This window comes from Candida pseudojiufengensis (assembly GCF_024610245.1).
Source record: "Candida pseudojiufengensis strain CBS 10847 chromosome Unknown scaffold10, whole genome shotgun sequence".
In the NCBI taxonomy this organism is placed as follows: domain Eukaryota; kingdom Fungi; phylum Ascomycota; class Pichiomycetes; order Serinales; family Debaryomycetaceae; genus Lodderomyces; species Lodderomyces pseudojiufengensis.
Genome location: NW_026261540.1, coordinates 543,093 through 563,882, shown reverse-complemented (window position 1 = coordinate 563,882; position 20,790 = coordinate 543,093). Strand labels below are relative to the sequence as shown.

General features: G+C 25.9%; 7 protein-coding genes across 7 annotated transcripts; 3 read left to right on the top strand and 4 right to left on the bottom strand. All coding sequences in view use genetic code 12, as the record gives it.

The window, feature by feature from the left end:
* Positions 1 to 79: 79 nt before the first annotated feature.
* Positions 80 to 2,143, bottom strand: KGF55_005169 (glucose-induced degradation complex subunit; the record flags this gene model as incomplete). The annotated part of the gene is made up of 1 exon (XM_051760153.1): positions 80 to 2,143. One exon carries the CDS (start codon positions 2,141 to 2,143, stop codon positions 80 to 82), a length of 2,064 nt encoding a protein of 687 aa, XP_051612332.1.
* A 3,966-nt stretch (positions 2,144 to 6,109) lies between these two features.
* KGF55_005168 (uncharacterized protein) lies at positions 6,110 to 7,451 on the bottom strand (the record flags this gene model as incomplete). The annotated part of the gene is made up of 2 exons (XM_051760152.1): positions 6,110 to 6,925; positions 7,074 to 7,451. The coding sequence occupies 2 exons, from the start codon at positions 7,449 to 7,451 to the stop codon at positions 6,110 to 6,112; spliced, it is 1,194 nt and encodes a 397-aa protein (XP_051612331.1).
* Positions 7,452 to 7,802: 351 nt separating this feature from the next.
* Positions 7,803 to 8,381, top strand: KGF55_005167 (uncharacterized protein; the record flags this gene model as incomplete). Its single annotated transcript, XM_051760151.1, has 1 exon — positions 7,803 to 8,381. One exon carries the CDS (start codon positions 7,803 to 7,805, stop codon positions 8,379 to 8,381), a length of 579 nt encoding a protein of 192 aa, XP_051612330.1.
* A 1,272-nt stretch (positions 8,382 to 9,653) lies between these two features.
* ZCF29 (Zcf29p) lies at positions 9,654 to 12,890 on the top strand (the record flags this gene model as incomplete). The annotated part of the gene is made up of 1 exon (XM_051760149.1): positions 9,654 to 12,890. One exon carries the CDS (start codon positions 9,654 to 9,656, stop codon positions 12,888 to 12,890), a length of 3,237 nt encoding a protein of 1,078 aa, XP_051612329.1.
* A 196-nt stretch (positions 12,891 to 13,086) lies between these two features.
* On the bottom strand, positions 13,087 to 13,980 carry KGF55_005165 (uncharacterized protein; the record flags this gene model as incomplete). Its single annotated transcript, XM_051760148.1, has 1 exon — positions 13,087 to 13,980. The coding sequence occupies one exon, from the start codon at positions 13,978 to 13,980 to the stop codon at positions 13,087 to 13,089; it is 894 nt and encodes a 297-aa protein (XP_051612328.1).
* A 2,226-nt stretch (positions 13,981 to 16,206) lies between these two features.
* KGF55_005164 (uncharacterized protein) lies at positions 16,207 to 17,040 on the top strand (the record flags this gene model as incomplete). Its single annotated transcript, XM_051760147.1, has 1 exon — positions 16,207 to 17,040. One exon carries the CDS (start codon positions 16,207 to 16,209, stop codon positions 17,038 to 17,040), a length of 834 nt encoding a protein of 277 aa, XP_051612327.1.
* Positions 17,041 to 18,808: 1,768 nt separating this feature from the next.
* HHO1 (histone) lies at positions 18,809 to 19,589 on the bottom strand (the record flags this gene model as incomplete). The annotated part of the gene is made up of 2 exons (XM_051760146.1): positions 18,809 to 19,266; positions 19,550 to 19,589. The coding sequence occupies 2 exons, from the start codon at positions 19,587 to 19,589 to the stop codon at positions 18,809 to 18,811; spliced, it is 498 nt and encodes a 165-aa protein (XP_051612326.1).
* Between the last annotated feature and the right edge of the window lie 1,201 nt (positions 19,590 to 20,790).

Sequence of the window (20,790 nt, the reverse complement as noted above, 5' to 3'; positions counted from 1 at the left end):
AAATGCTTTTTTCCAGTAGAATATATTATAAAAATCATAATTCATTAAACTACTTCTCTAAAATCTTGTTCTTCATAATTTATACACCCCATATTTTAACTAATTTATCATCACCAACACTACCCCAAATCTTACCATAATCAACCCCACCAAAAACAAATCCATTTAAATTCCAATCAACAGCATTACATAATTCATCATGAGCTTTTATTCTAGTAATTAATTGACCAGTATGTAATTTCCAAAAATAAACAAATCCATCATCTGATCCACTTAATACTAGCTCCTCGGTTTTTGTTTGCTCTACTAAATAACCAAATGATGATCTTACTATAAATGAACTTTGTGAATGTCCTAAAAATTTTCTATATAATATTGGTGGATTGTTGGAATATAATGGTAAAATATCCCAAACTTGTAATTCTTCTGGTGCTGAATTAATCAAGATATATTGACCATTTTTTGATATTGAAATTGAAGTTAATTTACCATTTAATTTTAATGATGCTAATTTATGAGTTATTGAAGTTGATGTTGAATCACCACCGTTGGTATCAAAAAATTCAGGGATACTAAAAAATAAAATTTGTTTTTCATTATTTACTGTTATTAAAATTTTACCATTTGGTGTAATTACTAAATCATTTATTCTACTAAATGGATTATCTATTGGATTCTTTGATGATGATTTTTTATTAAGAGTTGTTGTGGAGGTTGTATTTTGACTTGCCGATGAGTTGGTGTTTGTGTTTGCATTGGTATTAGTATTAGTATTTGTGTTAGTGTTTTCATCAACATCTTTCATTGAAATATCATCTAAATCATTATTTAAATTATCATTATCAATTTCATCATCTTCTAAATTTGCATAAAAATCAAAAATTTCAATTCCATTAATATCAAAGATTTTTAAAACTTTATCAGGTGAACCAACTATAAAATATGGAGTATATTTAGAATTAGAATTATTATGTTGTGTTGATGGTAAAAATTCAACTGACCAAGTTTTAATATCTTGACCTAATGTAAAACTTGTAATTAATTTTATTTCTTGATTATTTACTGAGCTATCTGATCTTAATTGTCTTTTTTTATTTAAATCTCCTAATGACCAAACTCTAATAACAGTATCTAAACAACAACTTACTAAATATTCTTCTTTTAAATCCCAAGTACAATATATAACTGCCTTGGATTTACCACTTGAAGGTTTTGTTGTAAATGGAACAAAAGCAATAGAATCAGCAGAATTTGTTGGTTCTAATATCTTTATCAAATTAAAATTATTTAAAACATCATAAATTATTAATCTACCATCATGTGAACCAGTAACTAAATATTTCCCCAGTGGTGAAAATTTTAAAAACCAAACTTCATCTAAATGATTAGTTAATGTGTGTAATAATTTAGTTGAATTAAAATTTATATTACTACCAGTTTTATTAATTTTATTTAAATCTTTTTGATTTCTTGGAGGTAAATAAGTTGGAGATTGTGATAATTGATATTTTATTGACTGATCTAAAATTGTTGATAATAATGGTATAAATTTAGGAGAATTAAAAATAATATTTGAATATTTAAAAAATTTATTAAATATTAAATCTTGAATTTCTTCTATATTTGCGTTGTTATTATTTGATAAATTAAAAAACCATTGATTTATTGATAATTCATTAACTTTTAATAATATTTGACTTTCTTCTTCATAATTTAATTGATTTATTAAAGATTGATCAAATAATCCTTTAATTTCATTTTTATCAATTTGTTCAAGTAATGGTAATAAATTTTCAGATATATATGTAATATCACCCAATTCTTTTGAATTTTCATAAAAATTAAATCTTCTAATTAAATATAATATAATTGATATAATAGATTTATAATCTTTACCTTTATAATTTGTTATATTAATAAATTCTTCTTGATTTTTTAAATTATTTAAATAATCATCAATTGTTTTATAATCAAAAGTTTTAATTAAATGATTAAACCAATTTAATAATTTTGGAATTTCCAGTTTTTGTTTATTTTGTAAATTTATTCTGTATTGATTTATTAAATTTTGTGCTATTTCATTATATCCTAAATGTTGTAATGATTTGATTATAATTTGAATTTGTTGATCATTTGATGACATTATTTGTATTTGGTTGTAAAAGTTGAAGAATTAGTTGATAACGGGATTTTGAGTTGATTACTTTTTGATTTTGTAAGACAAATTTATTATTTTTGAGACACCCTAATTTGGAAGTAAGTGAGGCTTATATATTTAAGACAAATCTAGTAATGAGTGGGGCTCATGATTTAGTTTTTGTTTTTGCGTCTTTTCAACATTATTTTCATTTTTTCGGTTTTAATCATTAAATCCATGATGATGAAAACAATTTTTTATTCAACTCAATTTCTACAAAATTCAAAAACAGAGGAAACCAAATTCAATGCATTTTTCTGAAACTTACAATTGCTTGAATCATTCATAGATTCAATTTGTACTTAATGTTCGTATTCGTGATAGAAAATCTCCGTAAAATTCCATTCTTTCCCCAGGTTTTTCAATAAAAAACCGTAAAATTATCGTGAAGTAAGAAATAAAGAAGAAAGAATAATTTTAAGAAAAATCTCCCCTCCAATATGAACCGAGCTTAATCTTTTAAGCATCGTATAATCTAGACAGGGAAGATTACTAAAATCGATGAAATAGATAATATACTTACTAAAATGAAAAAGTACTTAGTCATCCAAGTGTTCTGATTCTTCAAAAGTCTTTGAAAGCCGTTTCCGATAAACATTTAGATCTTTTAAAATATGAATATATAAAGCGGATTTTAACTGATTTGAGTTTTTAAAACTAACTCATTAAATTTCGTTTTAGGCTAGACTTACAAAAAATCTATAAACGTAAATAATTCCGCATTAAGCTTATTAGGAAAAATAAGGAACCATATTTTTTGATCTTTTATTTTATTTTATTAGCAAAGTATATCATGCAAAACATTTAATAATATCAAGTATTAGAATTGAAAATCATTTTATTACCCCATACATATCAATACATACCGTACTTACCATATTAACTCACATAAATCACATACTACAACTAGTCAATTTTTTTTCGGAACCTAATTTATCGTCCTTAAAGGGTTTATTACTCCATTTTACTAATTAATTTTTTAGTTTCAAAAGATCTTCAAAATCGAAGCAATATTTCAAAGAACAATTGGGTGGCAAAAAACTTTAAAAAAGGAAAAGTGATTTCAAAATAATATCGAATCATATTCACATTGGCTTGTATAATCATAACTCTCATATCCAATTCCTTTTCTATTTGAATGAGTTTTTGCAAAATCGAGATCTAAAGATAGAAACTGATTTTAGATTCAATTTTTTGTGTGACTAATCGAGATCTGATATCTAACACAACACACATGTTCCTTTCTTGGTCTTATTGATTGAGATATGATCAAAGATCTTTGTGATTTTATTGAGTTCGTATATTACTTAGCTTTTTTGTAAATTTAGTTGTTTATTTATTTTTTGAATGACTAATTTTGAATATATGTATGTTATGTTTACATATTGACTTTAATGCCTTACGCGTATGTGACTATCATACTTTTAGCATTGGTACACCAAGTTTAATCCATTCTACATTAGATAATTTAAACTTTAAACCAATTCAGCTATTGATTGATTGATTATTAATTATTATTATTAGTAAAATCAAGGTACTCTAAATAAAAGAATAGTAGATCAATTGGTATATTGATAAATATATGATGACATAAAATGACTAAAATTTGAAATAGAAAAATTGCATTTTATCAATAAAGCCATGGATGTGTGCGGTACATCCGTTGTACGTCTAGATTTTTTAAAATTTTCATAACCATTATAGTGGTATACTTAGTTCAAAATTAAAGTTTTTTGAACTGTTTTGATCTTCAGATTTAAACCTATATTGTCTCGACTAAAAATTAGTCATTCTTAGTTATATGTATGTATGTATTTAGTTGATAGGCATCAAAATTGAAAAAAGAACAACAAATCAATAACGTTAACGTGAAAAAGTGGTATAGCCCCCCTTAGATGGTTCATTATAAAAGTTTAAACTTTCTTTTCAAATTTGTAATGAATTGTAATTGTTGAATTTAATGTAAGTTTCGGAATGAATATTGGATTTTCAATTTAGGCTAACGGAAACTTTAAAATATTAATCATTCAAAATTCTATATCTTAAGAGTATCTGGAGTAATTGGTGGAACTTCGTTCAAAAATCGTTTCGTTATTTAAACTTCAGGATTCTTGTTTCAGATTTTTTCAATTGAGTAGATGAAGAGAGAAATAATTAAATCTGAAACACTGTACCTTTTTGTCAATTAATAGGAGTTTCATAAATATTCCAGCTATTCAACACGATTTGAACCAGGACTATTAATAGAAATAGAAATAAAAATAAACGAAAGAATTGGAGTGTAGCTATGTAGTATTAGTTCTGTATAAATATAGTCCGTTATACATTTACTAAAATTCTTACTAGTAATTAATAACAGAACAATATAATACATGTGTATTGATTAATTCTACGAAGAATTTATACAAATTTCAAAACCATAATCGTATCAATCAGAAATCGAACAGAATAAAAAGATAATACATTATACAGAAGATTAGATTGAATAAGTAATTAGACATATTTACATTTTACATTATTATAAAACGTCTTTTGCTAATATAATTAGGGTAAGACTTACGTCAATTGTAAATTAATTAGAATCATTCAAAAATGCCTTTTGCATATATCTCGGTGTGAAACCAACATTATCACTAGAATTTTTGAAAATGACCTTGGTTAATTGAATTGAATTTAGCATAGATCCCACCACAGTTTAACAAATGTTAGCAACGATCTATATTGTTTGATCTATAACTCTGATATTTCAAAATTTATGGTCATTAATATTTTCAATAATACAATATAGACTAAATTGAATCAAGTAAATTATTCCGCTCTAAACATAGAGCACCCATATTTTAATCTATTAAGATCTTATGGGTAATAAAGTATTGTTCATTCTTAAATCCGAGCTTTTCTCACTTTCAATATATGGATATAAACAAATTAAAAACATAAGTCATTCAAACATATTAAAGATGGTTAATGATTTTACCCAAATAGATAGTTGATAACAACCATATGGCATTTTGAAGATTAAAATGGCTTTGCAAGAAATAATAGATAAACTCGTAAATCTTTCAGAATTTTAAGACCATGGAAGTGTTAATACATGAAACATAAAATATGGATTATAGACCAGGGTTTTTATAAAAGAAACGAATCTTTTTTTACATACAACTATGAAAATGTATAACAAATAATATTACTAATTGATATTAGTAATCTTTCGATTGAGTGAGTAACATGTATATTGAGTAAAAGCTTATCCCCTACTCTCATCAGTCGTTGTTATTAGACTGTGTATTTTGAAAGTTGATGTTGTTTTGTTATTAGAAATAGGAGATATTTGATATATTATGATACAGTCAAATCGGAAATTTTTCCTGATTAAATATTTTATTTTTGTGTTTTACGACACCTTAAAAATACGACTTTTGAAATAAATTTATGAAGAAAAAAAATTTTAATTATCAAGAATTGAACTAACAAAAAATCCAGATTTTAAAATAATAAAATCCTGAACTTACATTTTAATTTTCTCGCTTGAGATCTAAAATAAATCAGAAATCTGGGTCGAGAATAATGCGACGACTGAAAAAAAAAAAAATTTTACCGAGAACTATATTTATCCTGATTACGAGTAAATATTTTACACTCTTTGTACAGAATAAAATATTGTGGGTCAGATCTGAGGTCAAATAGGTAAGTAAAAGACCTCTCAAAACAAAAATTTGCTGAAATAACGGGAATAAATTATTCTTCATTTTGTTGCTAGTAATTAACTCGATGAAATGCAAACGGTGATTTCAAAAATATCAAGAATGCTTAAATCTCTATCTTCTCTGTTGAAAGATACATTATGCAAACTACTAAACAAAATTAAAAAGCAAGATGGGAATAAAGATAGAAAAATTATATCTTATTAAACTAAAGAGGTCTTTTATTTAAACATTGTTCGAAACAATTGATTGAATGCTGAATACAATTTCTTATTTGATATGGTTTGATTTGTGTCGCCGCTTCTTTGATCCGGCTGCTTAAGGTGTCTTTTTCCAAAGTATGCCTTCTAACTTTTCCTTTGAGCATAGACCATACCTGTTCAATTGGATTTAACTCTGGTGAAAATGGTGACAAGTACAAGCATTTAAAACCATGTGACTCAATTATACGTTGTATGCTTGCATTTTTGTGAATACTAGCATTATCCATGACCAAGTATCTACCTTTAAAGTCGTCCCTTGTATTTAAGATTTTGCAAACCTGATCTATAAAAGTTTTAAAATGACCAGTAGTTGTACCTTTGGATCTAGAAACTGAACCATCATCTAGTTTTCTTTTCTTATCCAGACTTGCTGGTGGACGTAATGATAATAAGATAATTCCCTCTGCGCAGACAGCTCCTAAAACCAGTCTATTTTCAGATTTTAATTGAGGTGTAACAGCAACGGGTGTTTCCCCTTTTTTAGCCCAGCCTCTAGATCTATGTAATGAAATGTCAAATCCCGCTTCATCAATAAATATGCATTCCAAATAATTAATTCTCAAATTTATCACGTCTTTTACAAATTGACATCTCAACTCTAATTTTTCTTCCGAGTTTCGAGCACTACTATCATGACGAACTTGTTTAAACGACAACGCACAATCATTTTTAACGAACTCTCTCAATCTAGTCTTTCCAACTTCAAGGTTCCCAAATAATTTGGTCAATTCTTCTCTAGCATCATCAATTGTTCCAGTAGGCTTTTCATCAAAGAAAGATATTACTGCGTTTTTGTGCTCCTGGCTAAACTCCTTTTTTTGTCTTCCCCTTTTATCTTATGGTTGGTATAGTTCCATCCTTTTTGTATTTATCGATCCATTTTCTAGTGGTACTTTCATCAACTTTAACAGCACGGGCAATAACGGTAGCTGCGACAAATGGTTTTTCATTATAAAGATTTATAACCCTAGTGATGTCCAGATCATTGTATTTTCGATTTGATCTTCCATTTGCGTTATTGGAGTTTCCACCTTTTGCTTTATTTGTCTCAGTAATATCGACCATATCAACATCGTTTTCTTCCTTATCTTCATCCTGTTCCTCATCCTGTTCTTCATCATCAACTTCCATTTCAAGTTCGGCTTGAGTCACCTTTTGATAAAAATCAAATTCAATAATAGAGTCCAATGGTAGTGCGTCAGCTTTGTCATTTTCATCTAAAGTGGGTTCCCCTTTTTCATCAATGAATTTATTAAGACCATCTTGATAAACAAACTGATATGACATTGAATTTTGATATCTGTGATTTCACATAGATCAGAATCATCTCATTAGACGGGATTGAGGGTGTTTTTATTGAGTTCTTCATTGTGTAAATTTGAAACCATAGTATGCTAGACCGTGATAAAAAAAATTAACTTTGTTTAAAATTTGTTTCACTTGACGAAAACCTTACTTTTTCAAAACAAACTAAGTTGACGAAGACATAAATTACCAAATGCAGACTCGAAAGGAACAGTAGTTTGTAGGGAGTGAGAGTTTCACAGGATGATAAATAGGAGTCACTGTCATGGTATTCAACTAATTGTGAAATTCAGTGTATCGCCTATCAAATATCGAATCAATTAAACACATACAATGTTCACCACAAATACTTCAGCAGCCAAGTGGATCTCAAACAACAACATAGATTTTGGTCAGAATTGCGTTTTTATTGGTTTTGATGCAGATAATTTCCATTACGATGATGAACTCACATGGGATAAAGCTTTGATTGCAGCTATGGATACATCAGGTATTTTAAAGTATTCACTCGTTTCATACAGATTTGACAAAAACAAAACTATTAATAGAGAAGACGTGGCATTATTAGCTGGTAAGTATATTGAGTTTTGTGAAGACTTTTTGCTTAACGACGGTAAGAAACTGGTTGGGCTGAATCTAAATGTTGTAATGAATCAGTTCACTTTTGTTGAAAAGCACGAAATTTGGGAAAGACTTAAAAATACTGGTTTTAATATTATATGGTTACCTCCTTTATCTACATTGAATCCACTTGAAGAATTGTGGCATCTGTTGAACCATTTGAGTTTGAGAGAAAATTCTCTGGATGATGTTAATGAAATAATTCATGATATGATTTGCTCTGTTGATGGAGCTTTTGCCAAGTCAACAATAGATGGTGCTGCTAAAAATGTGAAAGAGTTATTAAATTAAAAGTTTCTATAGCGAAATGATCGAGTTTTTGGTTCAAGTTAATTTCATAACTAAATAGTTTTATTTTCAATAAAATATCTGGTTTCTTTATCGCCTTATCTGTTATAGTTCTCGTTTTGAGAGGTCTTTTCACTAGTTCTAGTTTTGAGAGTCTTTTTGCTTTTCAAATTTGACCCACAATATTTTATACTGAGCATAGAGAGCAAAATATTTTTTCGAAATCAGGATAAATATAGTTCTCGGTAAAATTTTTTTTTTTTTCAGTCGTCGCATTATTCTCGACCCAGATTTCTGATTTATTTTAGATCTCAAGCGAGAAAATTAAAATGTAAGTTCAGGATTTTATTATTTTAAAATCTGGATTTTTTGTTAGTTCAATTCTTGATAATTAAAATTTTTTTTCTTCATAAATTTATTTCAAAAGTCGTATTTTTAAGGTGTCGTAAAACACAAAAATAAAATATTTAATCAGGAAAAATTTCCGATTTGACTGTATTAATTGCTCAGCCGTATTTGACTACTTAATTTATTAGTATATTATGTAATTTATTACGTAAGCTTATTTTCTATTATGTATGTATGTATGTATGTATGTATAATAACTAAAAATATTAATAGTACTATTAACTATTAACACTAACATTAGGACTAATACAATAAGAACAATATACTAACATTATGTATTAATCACTAACTAAATTAAACTTAGTGGAATATATATATAGTATCAACTATTTGCCATTGAGGATATCAATATTTATAAATTTTCATATTACAAATTCAATTTCAACACAAAATATTGTTTTAATACTTGAATCAAGTTTAATCAGATTCAATTCATAATCAATTCAATTGCTATTAAGTAATCAAATCACGTCTACTATAAATACATATTAACGTGTCTTTCAATTTCATTTCAAAAATAAAGTTCAAATTTTTTGCAACACATTATTAATTTCACAATACACATTTAATTGGAACAAAATATAAAATTTACAACCATCTAGTATCAAAGATCATTGTAAAGTTACAATTGGCAAGAACAATTATAAATAATATTAAGATAGAAGAAGAGGAGATAAAGTTAATGTGAAAGATAGTGAGTAAGAAAGTATTAGTAATAAAATTCTTTGATTCATTTGATTCAGTCTTAACTACTACTATTCCTATTTATAATTAAATTCCCATTCAATTCTTCACCTAATTCTTCATAAAAGTCAATAAACTATTTATTATCAAATTTTGATTTCATTTTCATTTTAATTTTTTTGAATGGGTAAAATTAGAGCAAGAACAGTTAAAGTTTGTGACTTTTGTAGGAAAAGGAAAGTAAAATGTGATTTAGGTAATCCTTGTTCAACTTGTGTCAAGTATAAAAAATCTCCATGTATTTATTCAGATTTTCCAACATCATCAATTACCACAAATAGTAATACTGAAAAACAGGATAATGAATTTGTATTTGAAAATAATGGTACTCAAAGATCAAGAATACCAAGTAATTCAACTATAAGTACTTTAAATAGTAATGGAAGTCGTGTTGGATCTATTTTTTCAAATTCATTATCAAGAACAACAACTTTATCAAATGAAAATGAAATTGGTAATAATGAGGAGGTCAATAATGATAATGATTATGATATTCCAGAAGAATATGAACCATCACATCCAACAACATCATCTACAATCCCACAACCAGTATCAGATGAATTATCATTTTTAAAACAAAAATTACAAGATTTAGAAGAAAAATTTCAAATTCAAACTCAAAGTCAACAAAATTCTTCAAATACTTCACCATTTAATAATTCAAATACAAATCAAATTAGTCCTAATTCAAATAATTATTCAAATAAAGATATATTAATTAATAAATTAGATCCTCAAGATTTATTAGGTCATAATCCTTATGAATCAGAAAATGATTGGTTTAATTTTTTTGAAGGTTATAATCCAACAAATTCAAAAGAACAATTTAGAAAAAAAAATTATGGACCATTAAATTGGGTAACTTTATTAAAAATTGATTCAGCAATAAATTCTGTTTGGAGTGAAATGGCAAATTTAAAAAAACAAATGAAAGAAAGAGGTTTTGTTCATGGATTTCAAATTACTGATCAAAGTGCTCAAGTTGATAAAGATTTTAGTGAAAAAGCTTATGATGATGAAGGTAATAATGATGTAAAACCTTTTACAGAATTTGATAATATAAATAAACCAATCAAATCAAAATTAATAATGAGTCAATCTAAATTAAATGAAAAAGCAATGTGTTTAGGATTATCATTTTATAAAGGTGGTTTAGATACAGAAGTTGAATTAGTTGAAAAAATAAGATTAGTATTACCAAAACAAAAAGTTATATGGATATTATTTAAAAGATTTTTTAGTCATTTATATGTTGCAATGCCAGTTATAGATCAAATGATTTTAAAATCTGAATTAGAAAAATTAATAGGTAAAGAAAATTATCAAAATAATGAAGTTAATGTTAAAATTACCAAAAAATTAGATTTTGCAAATTTAGGTATATTATTAATTATATTAAGATTTAGTTATATATCATTATTTTCACAAGATTCATCAATAAATGAAATAAATTTTCAAACTAATGATCCATCAAAACAACAAATTAAATTTTTATTAAATAATCCAATAAATTTAGATGTTATAAATGTTGCAAAATTATGTTTAGATCAATTTAATATAATGAGAGGTTCAAATTTAACTTTATTACAATTAGCTTTATTATTTAGATTATATAATTATTATGCTCCAGAAGCAGGTGATGGTATAGATGGAGGAGATGCACAAATATTTAATGCAACATTAATTCAAATGGCAATGTCAATTGGTTTACATAGAGAACCAGATAAATTTAAAAATAATGATACTAGTGGTAATGATGATAGATTAGATAATTTAGGTAGAAAAATTTGGTATTATTTATTAATTCAAGATATGAATAATTCAATGGCTAATGGATCACCATGTACAATAAATTTTAATTCATTTGATACAAAACCTCCATTTTATAGACCAGGAAATGAAAATGTTTTAGATATTGAAATTGAAAAAGTTGCATGTGGATGTTTCCCCAATTTTGATAATACTTATGAACCAATGTCAGAAACTTTTAATACAATTTTTTCAATAAAAAATTCAATAAATATGATTGAATTAACCAAGAGATTAAATCATATGGAATTACATTTTAAAGAAAAACATAATAATTTAACTTTAAAATATGGTAATTCATTAAATGATGAAAATTCAAATTCAACAAATATTTTAATGCCATCTACAATAAAACTTAAAATATATTTTACTGGAAATTTTTTTTTAGTACTGATATATTTATATCTTTTTAATTTTTATGAAAAGAGGAAAAATTTAAAATTATCATTTTATTATTTAAAAAAAATGATTAGTATAATAATATATGATGTTATGCCATTTTTTGTTGAATGTATAAATCATAAAAAAAATATGTTTAAAAGTTCAATTGATTTAATTGCTACACCAAGTTTTTTAACAGCTGCTCATAAATCAGTTATAGTATTAACATCATTTTATTTAAGAATTAAATTTTGGATTTGTAATTTAGAAAAAAAATATAATCATAATACAAAATTAAGATCAAATGATGAACAAGATAATCTGTATAAATTACATTTTCAAAAATTAATAAATTTAGAAAATTTAATTTTAAAAAGTATTGATATTTTTAGAAATGGTATTGCAAAATTAAGTTATAGATATTATTATGCATGGAGAATAACAAAAGCTCAAAATTTTTTAAGAACTTCTTTTAATGATGAATTTTTTAAAAATTATCAACCTACTAATGCTAGCTTTAAAGATCAAATTTTAAATAATGAAATGTTGGAACAATTAGAATATATTTTTGAAAAATCTATTTTACAAGTTAATAAAATTAAAAAACAATATAAATTAGATAAATTAAATTTTGAACCAGAAAATAAGAATAATAATTTAAATAATTTGAATTATAATAACAATCAAAATTTAAATCATAGAAATTCAACAAGTTCTGGTAATAGTTCAGATAATGAATATCATAGACCAAATGATCAAATAGATAGTATATGGTTACAAATGATGAATTTAAAAAATGATAATAATTTTAATTTTAATTTAAATTCAAATTTTAATAATACCAACTTGAGTAGTAACTTAAAATATAATGATCAAGTAAATAATACAATGAATTCAATTATAAATCCAATAACTCCTTCAAATTTTATAAATAATTTATCTTATAGTCCTCCAAGTTATAATTATCAAACTCAACAACAACAATCACCTTTGAATCAAAATCAAAATCAACAACAACAAACACAACAAGATCCTAATCAATCACAATCTCAGGCTGGTCCTAATGGTTTAATTCCACAACAATTTCAAGTAGATTTTAATAATTATTTTAATGATAAAGATATGTTTGAAAATTTTCCACTTGATGAATTATTAAAAGATTTTTCATAATTATAATTCAATTTTTAAGAAAACTTATAAGTAATAGATCTAATGAAGATTATTATTATTATGTATTTATGTATATAGATTATGTGATATTAAATTGTATATAGTTAATTTAGTAACTTATTATTTCATTTCATTTATTTCATTCATTTATTTCGTTTCATATGTTTATTTATTTATTTATATATTTACAGTAGTTTCAACTAGTAACTTCAAAAATATAACTTTTTTCATTTTTAAATAAACATAATAATTGATAATTATCAGATTGAAAATTTATAATTGGATAATTTATCCAATTATCAATTAAACTTACTGAAAAAATATTTTCCATTTCAAATCTTTTGTATTCAATTTTTTCAAAATTTTTTATTCTATTTTGGTCGTTTGAATTTATATCTATTGTTAATTCTTCATAAATTTCAATTAATTCTGAATCAGTATCATCTTCACTTATTTTTTCAATTTGATTTATTATAAAATTTAAATTATTTAGGTAAGTTATATCTTGTTTTACTTCAACTGGTGCATTACTTTTGTTATATAATTGAACAAAATATTGTTGTTCTGGAGGAAATACAATATTTAAAATATCTTCAAATTCTTCTATATTTGATAAAAAACTTATTTTATAATTTACTGATTTTAAATTATTTTTACCACCTCCAATTGATGAATTTTTTAATTTTTTTATTGTTATATTATAATTTTTTTTAAAATTTGGTAATGTTTGATAAGTTGATTCATTCATATAAATTTCAATTTCTTTAAATCTAAGATTTTTTATAATTAATTTATTCTTGAGTAAATCATCTTCGCTATTAGACTCACTATTACTTTCTATTGATTTTATTTCTAAATATCCATCACTATTATTATTTGATAATTTTTCAGTTAAATATTTAAACAAGTCTTTAGTTATAATTTCCGTTTTAAATTCTGAATGTATGGGGTAAGATAATTCTTCTTTATTTATTTCATCTGTTAAATATATAACTTTATTATAATATGATGCTTTTTCTAATAAAAAACAATTTATAGCTAGAATTCTTGATCCTTCATCTCTTTTATCTATTATAAATCTAATTGGCATTGTGTTTGGAAATGTAGTTTTGATATAATTTGGTGAATTAATAAAAGGGATGGGAGAAGTGTTGTTATTTTTCTCAAAAATTAGTGAAGGAGTGGAACTTAATATTTGTAATTTGAAAGTGAATCAATTCAATTGATCAATTTGTATCTGGTGAAGATGACAATATTTTTAGATTTTGAGCATGTCGTAAATCTATTAGAGAGATTAAATGTCTTATTGGTAATGTCAAAGGACACTGTTTCACGACAACCTTTTTTACCGAAGTGTTTTAGATGAATGTAAATTGCTGAATTTGTACCATGAAATTTGGTAAGTAGAAATAAAAATTTTTCCACATGGAAAATTTTCATTGAACAAGACAACACCGAATAACCAGAAACCAATTGACACTTGTAAAATTCACACAAATATTGTAAGAATTTAACAATAAATAAATGGGTGTTACTTAATCAACCACTATTAAGAAATTCCATTGTTTATACATGATTTTTGTCTTATGTTGATCTCACTAATAGATGATTGATGCTACAACAATCTACAATGTCAGCTACCACCATAGTATACAAGCTTCACTATCTTCAAAAATCAATCAATCAAAACTCAAATTTATTCAATGTTTTTAGTAAAATTGGGATGCCGATCTAGGATATGGTCAAACCTGTAATATATTGAATCTGGGCATCAAAAAATCTAAACAAAAAGTCATAAGCAGAACTATCAAAAACCCTAAACAAATTTTCCAAACAAAATTATATGTCTGCTTTGAAGTTCCTACTGTAAGTTTGAATTTGCCTTACAATAGAGTTGTTAAGTATATTATAAGGCAAATAATATACTGAGCCATTCTATTGTATGGCAAATTCAAACTTACAGCTTATTTGAGCAATTCTGTCAATTATTAAAGGTCAAGTGGATGCTTTAAAGAATTATCTTTTGCTAGAAGTTCAAAAGAGGTTAGAGAGTTTCTTAAGGTTAGTTAATTATTATAGGTCATTAATTACTGATATGTAATTAATGACCTATAATAATTAACTAACCCCAAGAAACTCCATAAAACGGTACTTCGTAAGAGAAAGAGATATTTGAATGGTCGAGAAGGTCTTTAAAGACCGCTGATGTCTACATTTTAAGTGAAAGTGATGAATTGATGCCATCGTGTTAGTAAGGTTACTAAGCCTACTAAGAGATTAATTTCAGATAAAATTGTAAGGGATGAGCTGGAGAAAGGGAAAGCTGCAATTAAGAAGAACTTTCAAAATCAAACTTGACCAGTCTATAATCATGATTAGCTTTTGTTAATTCTTCCAATTCATGTTGAGAAAGTTTGATGTTGTTGTTATTATCTAAAATTGGCTTCTTTGCTGATTTAACTTCTTCATCATCTTATCTATATACGAATGGCTGTGAATAAAATTCCCTTTATTCACAACCATTCGTATATATACCAACTAGAAGAAATATATGGATTATTAACATCGGAACAAGTAAATTTACCCGCTTTTGTTCGATACTTAGTTCATTAGACACGTAAGGACTTTAATTTGTTGATTCAACTTTGTGAATATGGATTTCAGCAAACCTGTATTAGTGATAAGTTTGTTTCTCCTTAGCAAAGAGTAGACTAAGTGTATAGATTATTGTGAGATTGGTTTTTGTTTTAAATCCGAGTTTTTTCTTAATTCGGTTACAGTTCCGAGAATACGATTTCATAAATTTACTCTTGGTTTATCTTTTGAAAAAATCAACCAAATCATTTCAAAATTTGATTTAGTTTTATCTCAATAAGTCTAGGTAGTATCCATTCAACTAAACCTGTACTTTTGGACAAGTTGTCTTCTCAATTTCAAGCGTACACCAACTCGACTCTAAGCTATGCTTTAGCCACGTGGTTTCTGCTCTCGCTAATTTATTTAGTGTAACTTACCACTAATTAATTATAATTCCCGACACTTCTTCTTCTTCTTCTTTTTGAAGCTTGTTAAGTTCGGAAATATTTTTCTAATTTTTTTTTACGATTTAAAAAAGAGATCAACTTTACATTACAATTTAATCATCATACGACCATTAATTACTATAGCATTTAAACTTTAATATAAGTTAACGGTAGCAACTGTATACCAAAGCATATACACCCCCTGAGTATCAAATCATATAAATAGTGCTTTAAATAAAAGAGATCATATTTCAAACACAATTAATCATTCCATTAAATCCATCATAACCAAAATGGTTCAATATAATTATCAAGCTCCATGGGTTCCCATATTTAATAATTGTGTTAATGGAGAATTAACAGCAACAGATCATAAACCACCTTTTACAACTTTTCAATTAGCTACAATCGATAAAAAATCAGGATATCCCAAAAATAGAACTTTAATATATAGAGGTTGGTTATTTAATAATAAATCTTCAAATGTTTTAATTTTTACAACTGATAAAAGAATGGAAAAATATCAAGAATTATTATTAGATGATAAAATTGAAGCAGTATTTTGGTTTAGTCATATTAGAAAACAATTTAGATTAAGAGGAGTTGCAAAAATCATTGATAATGAACATATACCAAATATTGATTTAAGTCATATTAATGGAAATAATAGTACTAACAATAACGATTCATCTAATAAAGATTCAAATATTCAAAATAATTCAATTCAATCATCGTTACTATCACCATCTCATGTAGATCAAAAACCGCAAGAAGATAATCAAGAACAAGAAGATTCACATATAGATAACGTGCATAACTTAATCCCACCAACAAATAAAGAATGGGAAGAAGAATTAAAAAGAAATTGGAATGATTTATCAAAAACAATGAAAACATCATTTAGAAAACCTTATCCAAAACTGGAAATGAATGATGATAATTTAAAATTAATTTCAAAAATTCAAAGAGGTGTTGATGGTAAAAAAGATGATGATGGTTTTAAAAATTTTGTTGTTGTTGGTTTATTTATAAATTATGTTGATTATTTTGAACAAGATAAAGATAAAAGATTTATTTATGAATTAAATGATGAATTACATTGGGAAGAAAAAGAAGTATGTCCTTGAAAAATTGTAATTAATTAATGAATATAAAGTTTGAATTATATGATAACTAGGCAATAGTCTCATACTAGTTTACAAGTTTAAATTTAATAAGTAATGTAATAATGTAAATAATTTTAGAAAAGAAATCAACCTTTCACACACATCCCTGATGACTCTGGAAAGAATAAATTTATATTCAGATCAGTTGAACTAAAAAAAGCTGATGAAGTTCATCGAAATGGCTATTTCTCATGGTGCATTCGAAGCTTATGATGAAATAAGGTTGGATTTGAGTGGTCAAAGAGATATAGGACTTTAGAACCTACCCTACAAAACAAACAACGAAGGAATACGTGTATTCCCTCGTACATAATACGTGAAAATGAGACTTGATCATAAACTAAATCTATTGAGTTGGGGTCATTTGTATTAAGTGTATCCCAGGAAGATAATATCCGCCAACAATTAATTTTGAAGAAAAGGAGGTGTAAACACACATATGTACTTTGATTAAATATACTAATTAGTGAATGTGTTATTGCCTAAAATACAAGAATATTCAGCCTTGTGGGAGTAACACATTGTGAAATGTAATCAACTACATGTTCGTTTGTTCAAACTCAAACTTAGATCGTTCATCTTCGCTTTCTTAACAAAATTAGTATATACTTTTAAACAATTTCAACGTCTTCCTGTTCTTTATTGTTGAATCTATTTCAAATAAACGGGGGCTTGAAGCTTTATTCCTGTTACATCTCCTTTAACTTCTTATCAGATAAGCAGAATGAAGATAGGTAGAAATCCTACTTGGAATGTCTTGTGATATAATATGTAACACAAAATAGAAATACGATGTATTGTTAGTAAGGTTACACAAAGAAGAATTATAATAAAAATCTGAAACACCGTAGAACAATCATTTCAAGTTTTTTTCAAAGTATTACGGTATCACTTATCAGGTTTATCTATATGACTAATTCAAACCACCATAAAAATTTCAATTAAACTTTATCCACCATTGTTCAATAACTGACATTATCATGAATTTATTGTGAAAAAAAAAGTACCTATCGACTTTTAGATTTTCATTCCATATGTACAACAACTGAAAAGACAAACTGTAGTACGTCATCTAAAAAAAGGAAGAGTAGGACACCTAATACATAAAAACTTGAATATGAAGATTTTGAATAAGTTTTGAATTTCCTATTGGCTTGTTTGTATATTTAGTTTTAGATGTACCAAACTCGAGCACATTACTTGTGGGGGTTTATTCAAATTGAGACTTCGGAGTTCATGACGCAAAAGAAAAAATCCCCGTTTGGTGTTCTAAATTTGAATTAACTTTAAGTCACCATTATGAAACAATATCAAAATCCAATGCAACATTTAACTAGTTTTTCAAGACATCGGAATTCAAAAATGGGTTCAATTTACTGCAAAGTTTTGTGTTTCCATTAATTTATTTCCTTTTTGCATGTTTGAGTCAAAAGGTACAATTGTGTTAGATTTTCACGCAAAATATCATAAAGTATTGACTGCTACCTTCATGAATTGCAAAAATTGTCAAACGCTTCAATAGTTGGAATTTGTTCAATTTTCAATCTACTACAATGTAAAATTAGAACTTAACAACACAACATTCATTGGCAAAGTAAAAATGATTATATAAAAAAATTTTAAACAAAACAAAATTATTAGTAATAAAAACAACTGAAGAAACAAAATATTAATGGGTATAAAAAAATTTGAAGAAAATTTCAACTTAACCAATATAAAATTTCAATATTTATTTTTTTGGTTTAGCAGCAGCTTTTTTAGTTACTTTTTTTGGAGCTGCTTTTTTAGGAGCAGCTTTTTTAGTAACTTTCTTAGCGGCAGGAGCTTCAGCTTCAGCATCAGCAGTAGCAGCGGCAGTAGCTTTTTTAGATTTTGAAGTAGTTGATTTTTTAGTAGTAGTAGCAGCAGCTTTTGTTGATTTTGGTTTTGCTTCAGTTGTTGGTTTAGTTACTTTTTTAGTAGTTGGTTTTTTTTCACTTGCAATTTTTTCTTTATTCAATTTAACTGGACCAGATGGACCTTTTGGTTGAATAAAATCTCCATTAGTTACACCTTTACGTAAAGCAGAATTAAAATTTGATTCAAAATTTGCTTTAACATCATTATTTGATTGAACATATTTTTTTAATGATTGTCTTGAAGATCCATTACGTTCTTTTAAAGTAATGATGGCTTCAGTAATCATTTCTAATCATTGTTAGTATCTTTATTCATCATGGTGTTATCATTGTTCTAGATATTCACTTTTGTAACATGTAAACAACCATATCTAAACAAATGTTATCAGTATCCTAAAAAAAAATAACGCGTATGACCAGTAATTTGCCATTGAAATTTATCGTTCCATTTTACCATCGCCTTGTGAATATAGAACCATTTATTCATAATTTGTAAAGAACTTTGTCCCGATTGAGGTTCATGAACAATTATTGATAATTTTAAAAAAAACATGATTATTTGATAAACATACCTTTATAAGTTTTAGAAGGAGCAGCAGTGGCGGTTGACATTTTTGCAATTGATATTATTAATTCGTTTGATGAAGAGTAAGTTGAATGATATAATTATTTATTCTTTGAATCTAACTGATATGACTTGTATAAGTTATGAAAAAGTTGTTGTTTATTAAAAAAAAAAAAATTGGGGAATTTGTTTTGACTTTTTATTTTATTTTTTTTCTCTCTATCGAGATTTGTTTTGATTTTATAAATTTATTTTATTTTGTGATTAGGGTGAGTAAGTAGATATTTTAGTTTTTAGTTGGACGAGTTAATTAGTGAGTTACTTCTCGAGGCGTTTGAAAAACACATTGACCGAAGTTGAATGCCAATGACTTATCTAAAATTTGGATGGTGTTTTTTCTTTTCAAGATACAATTAAATTTATTAAAGTCGTAGTCGGTTTATTCATTTTTAATTGAATTGCTTTACGTATATACTATAGATTGTCTTCTACATGTACTGGATCTAGAGTTGTTTTTACATATAGTAATTGAATTGAACGGTTGGATATTGAAGAAGGAAACTTTTGCAATTTCTTCAAAACTGAAGATATTAAGTTAATTTCATATAAGACTTCAATAAAAATTGATGACCTTAATTTTTTCGTAAATGAAAGAGAAATAATACAATAAGGATGTAAATTTTAGGAGCACTGAGCAACAAAAGTCTTCATTAATAGCCAATTAAAATTCTCAAATTGGTTAAGATATCAATCAACAACTAAATTTTGCTTACTTTGAACTCAATTCTTTCATTGAATAATATTCGAAAATGTATATGATTTGAATTATTATGAGTTTGCAACTTGTTGTACAAAAACAAAATTATAAATTTGTTTACAGTTTGTATCAAGTCCGATTTGAACTGCAAAATTGTTATTTTGGTAAGCTTGTATTTATTTTTAGTTTTAAGGAGTCAAAAAGTCAATAAGTGGGATCTAATTTTACAATTATCGTCCAAGTTTTGTTTCATGAATATGGAAACGAAGTGTGCTTGAATCTCAAACATTTTTGAGTCTATGATTGTTTTAAATATTAGATTTTGTGTACGAGTAGTATGGAACACAAAAATTGTTTAATTATACCAATTTTATATCTGAAACTTAATCGGAGCAATAACTGAAGAATGCAAATGTCCAATAAAGAGCCCAAATTATACAATCAACTAAACTTGTTATCATACTTGAAAAATGATAAATCACGAATTTATC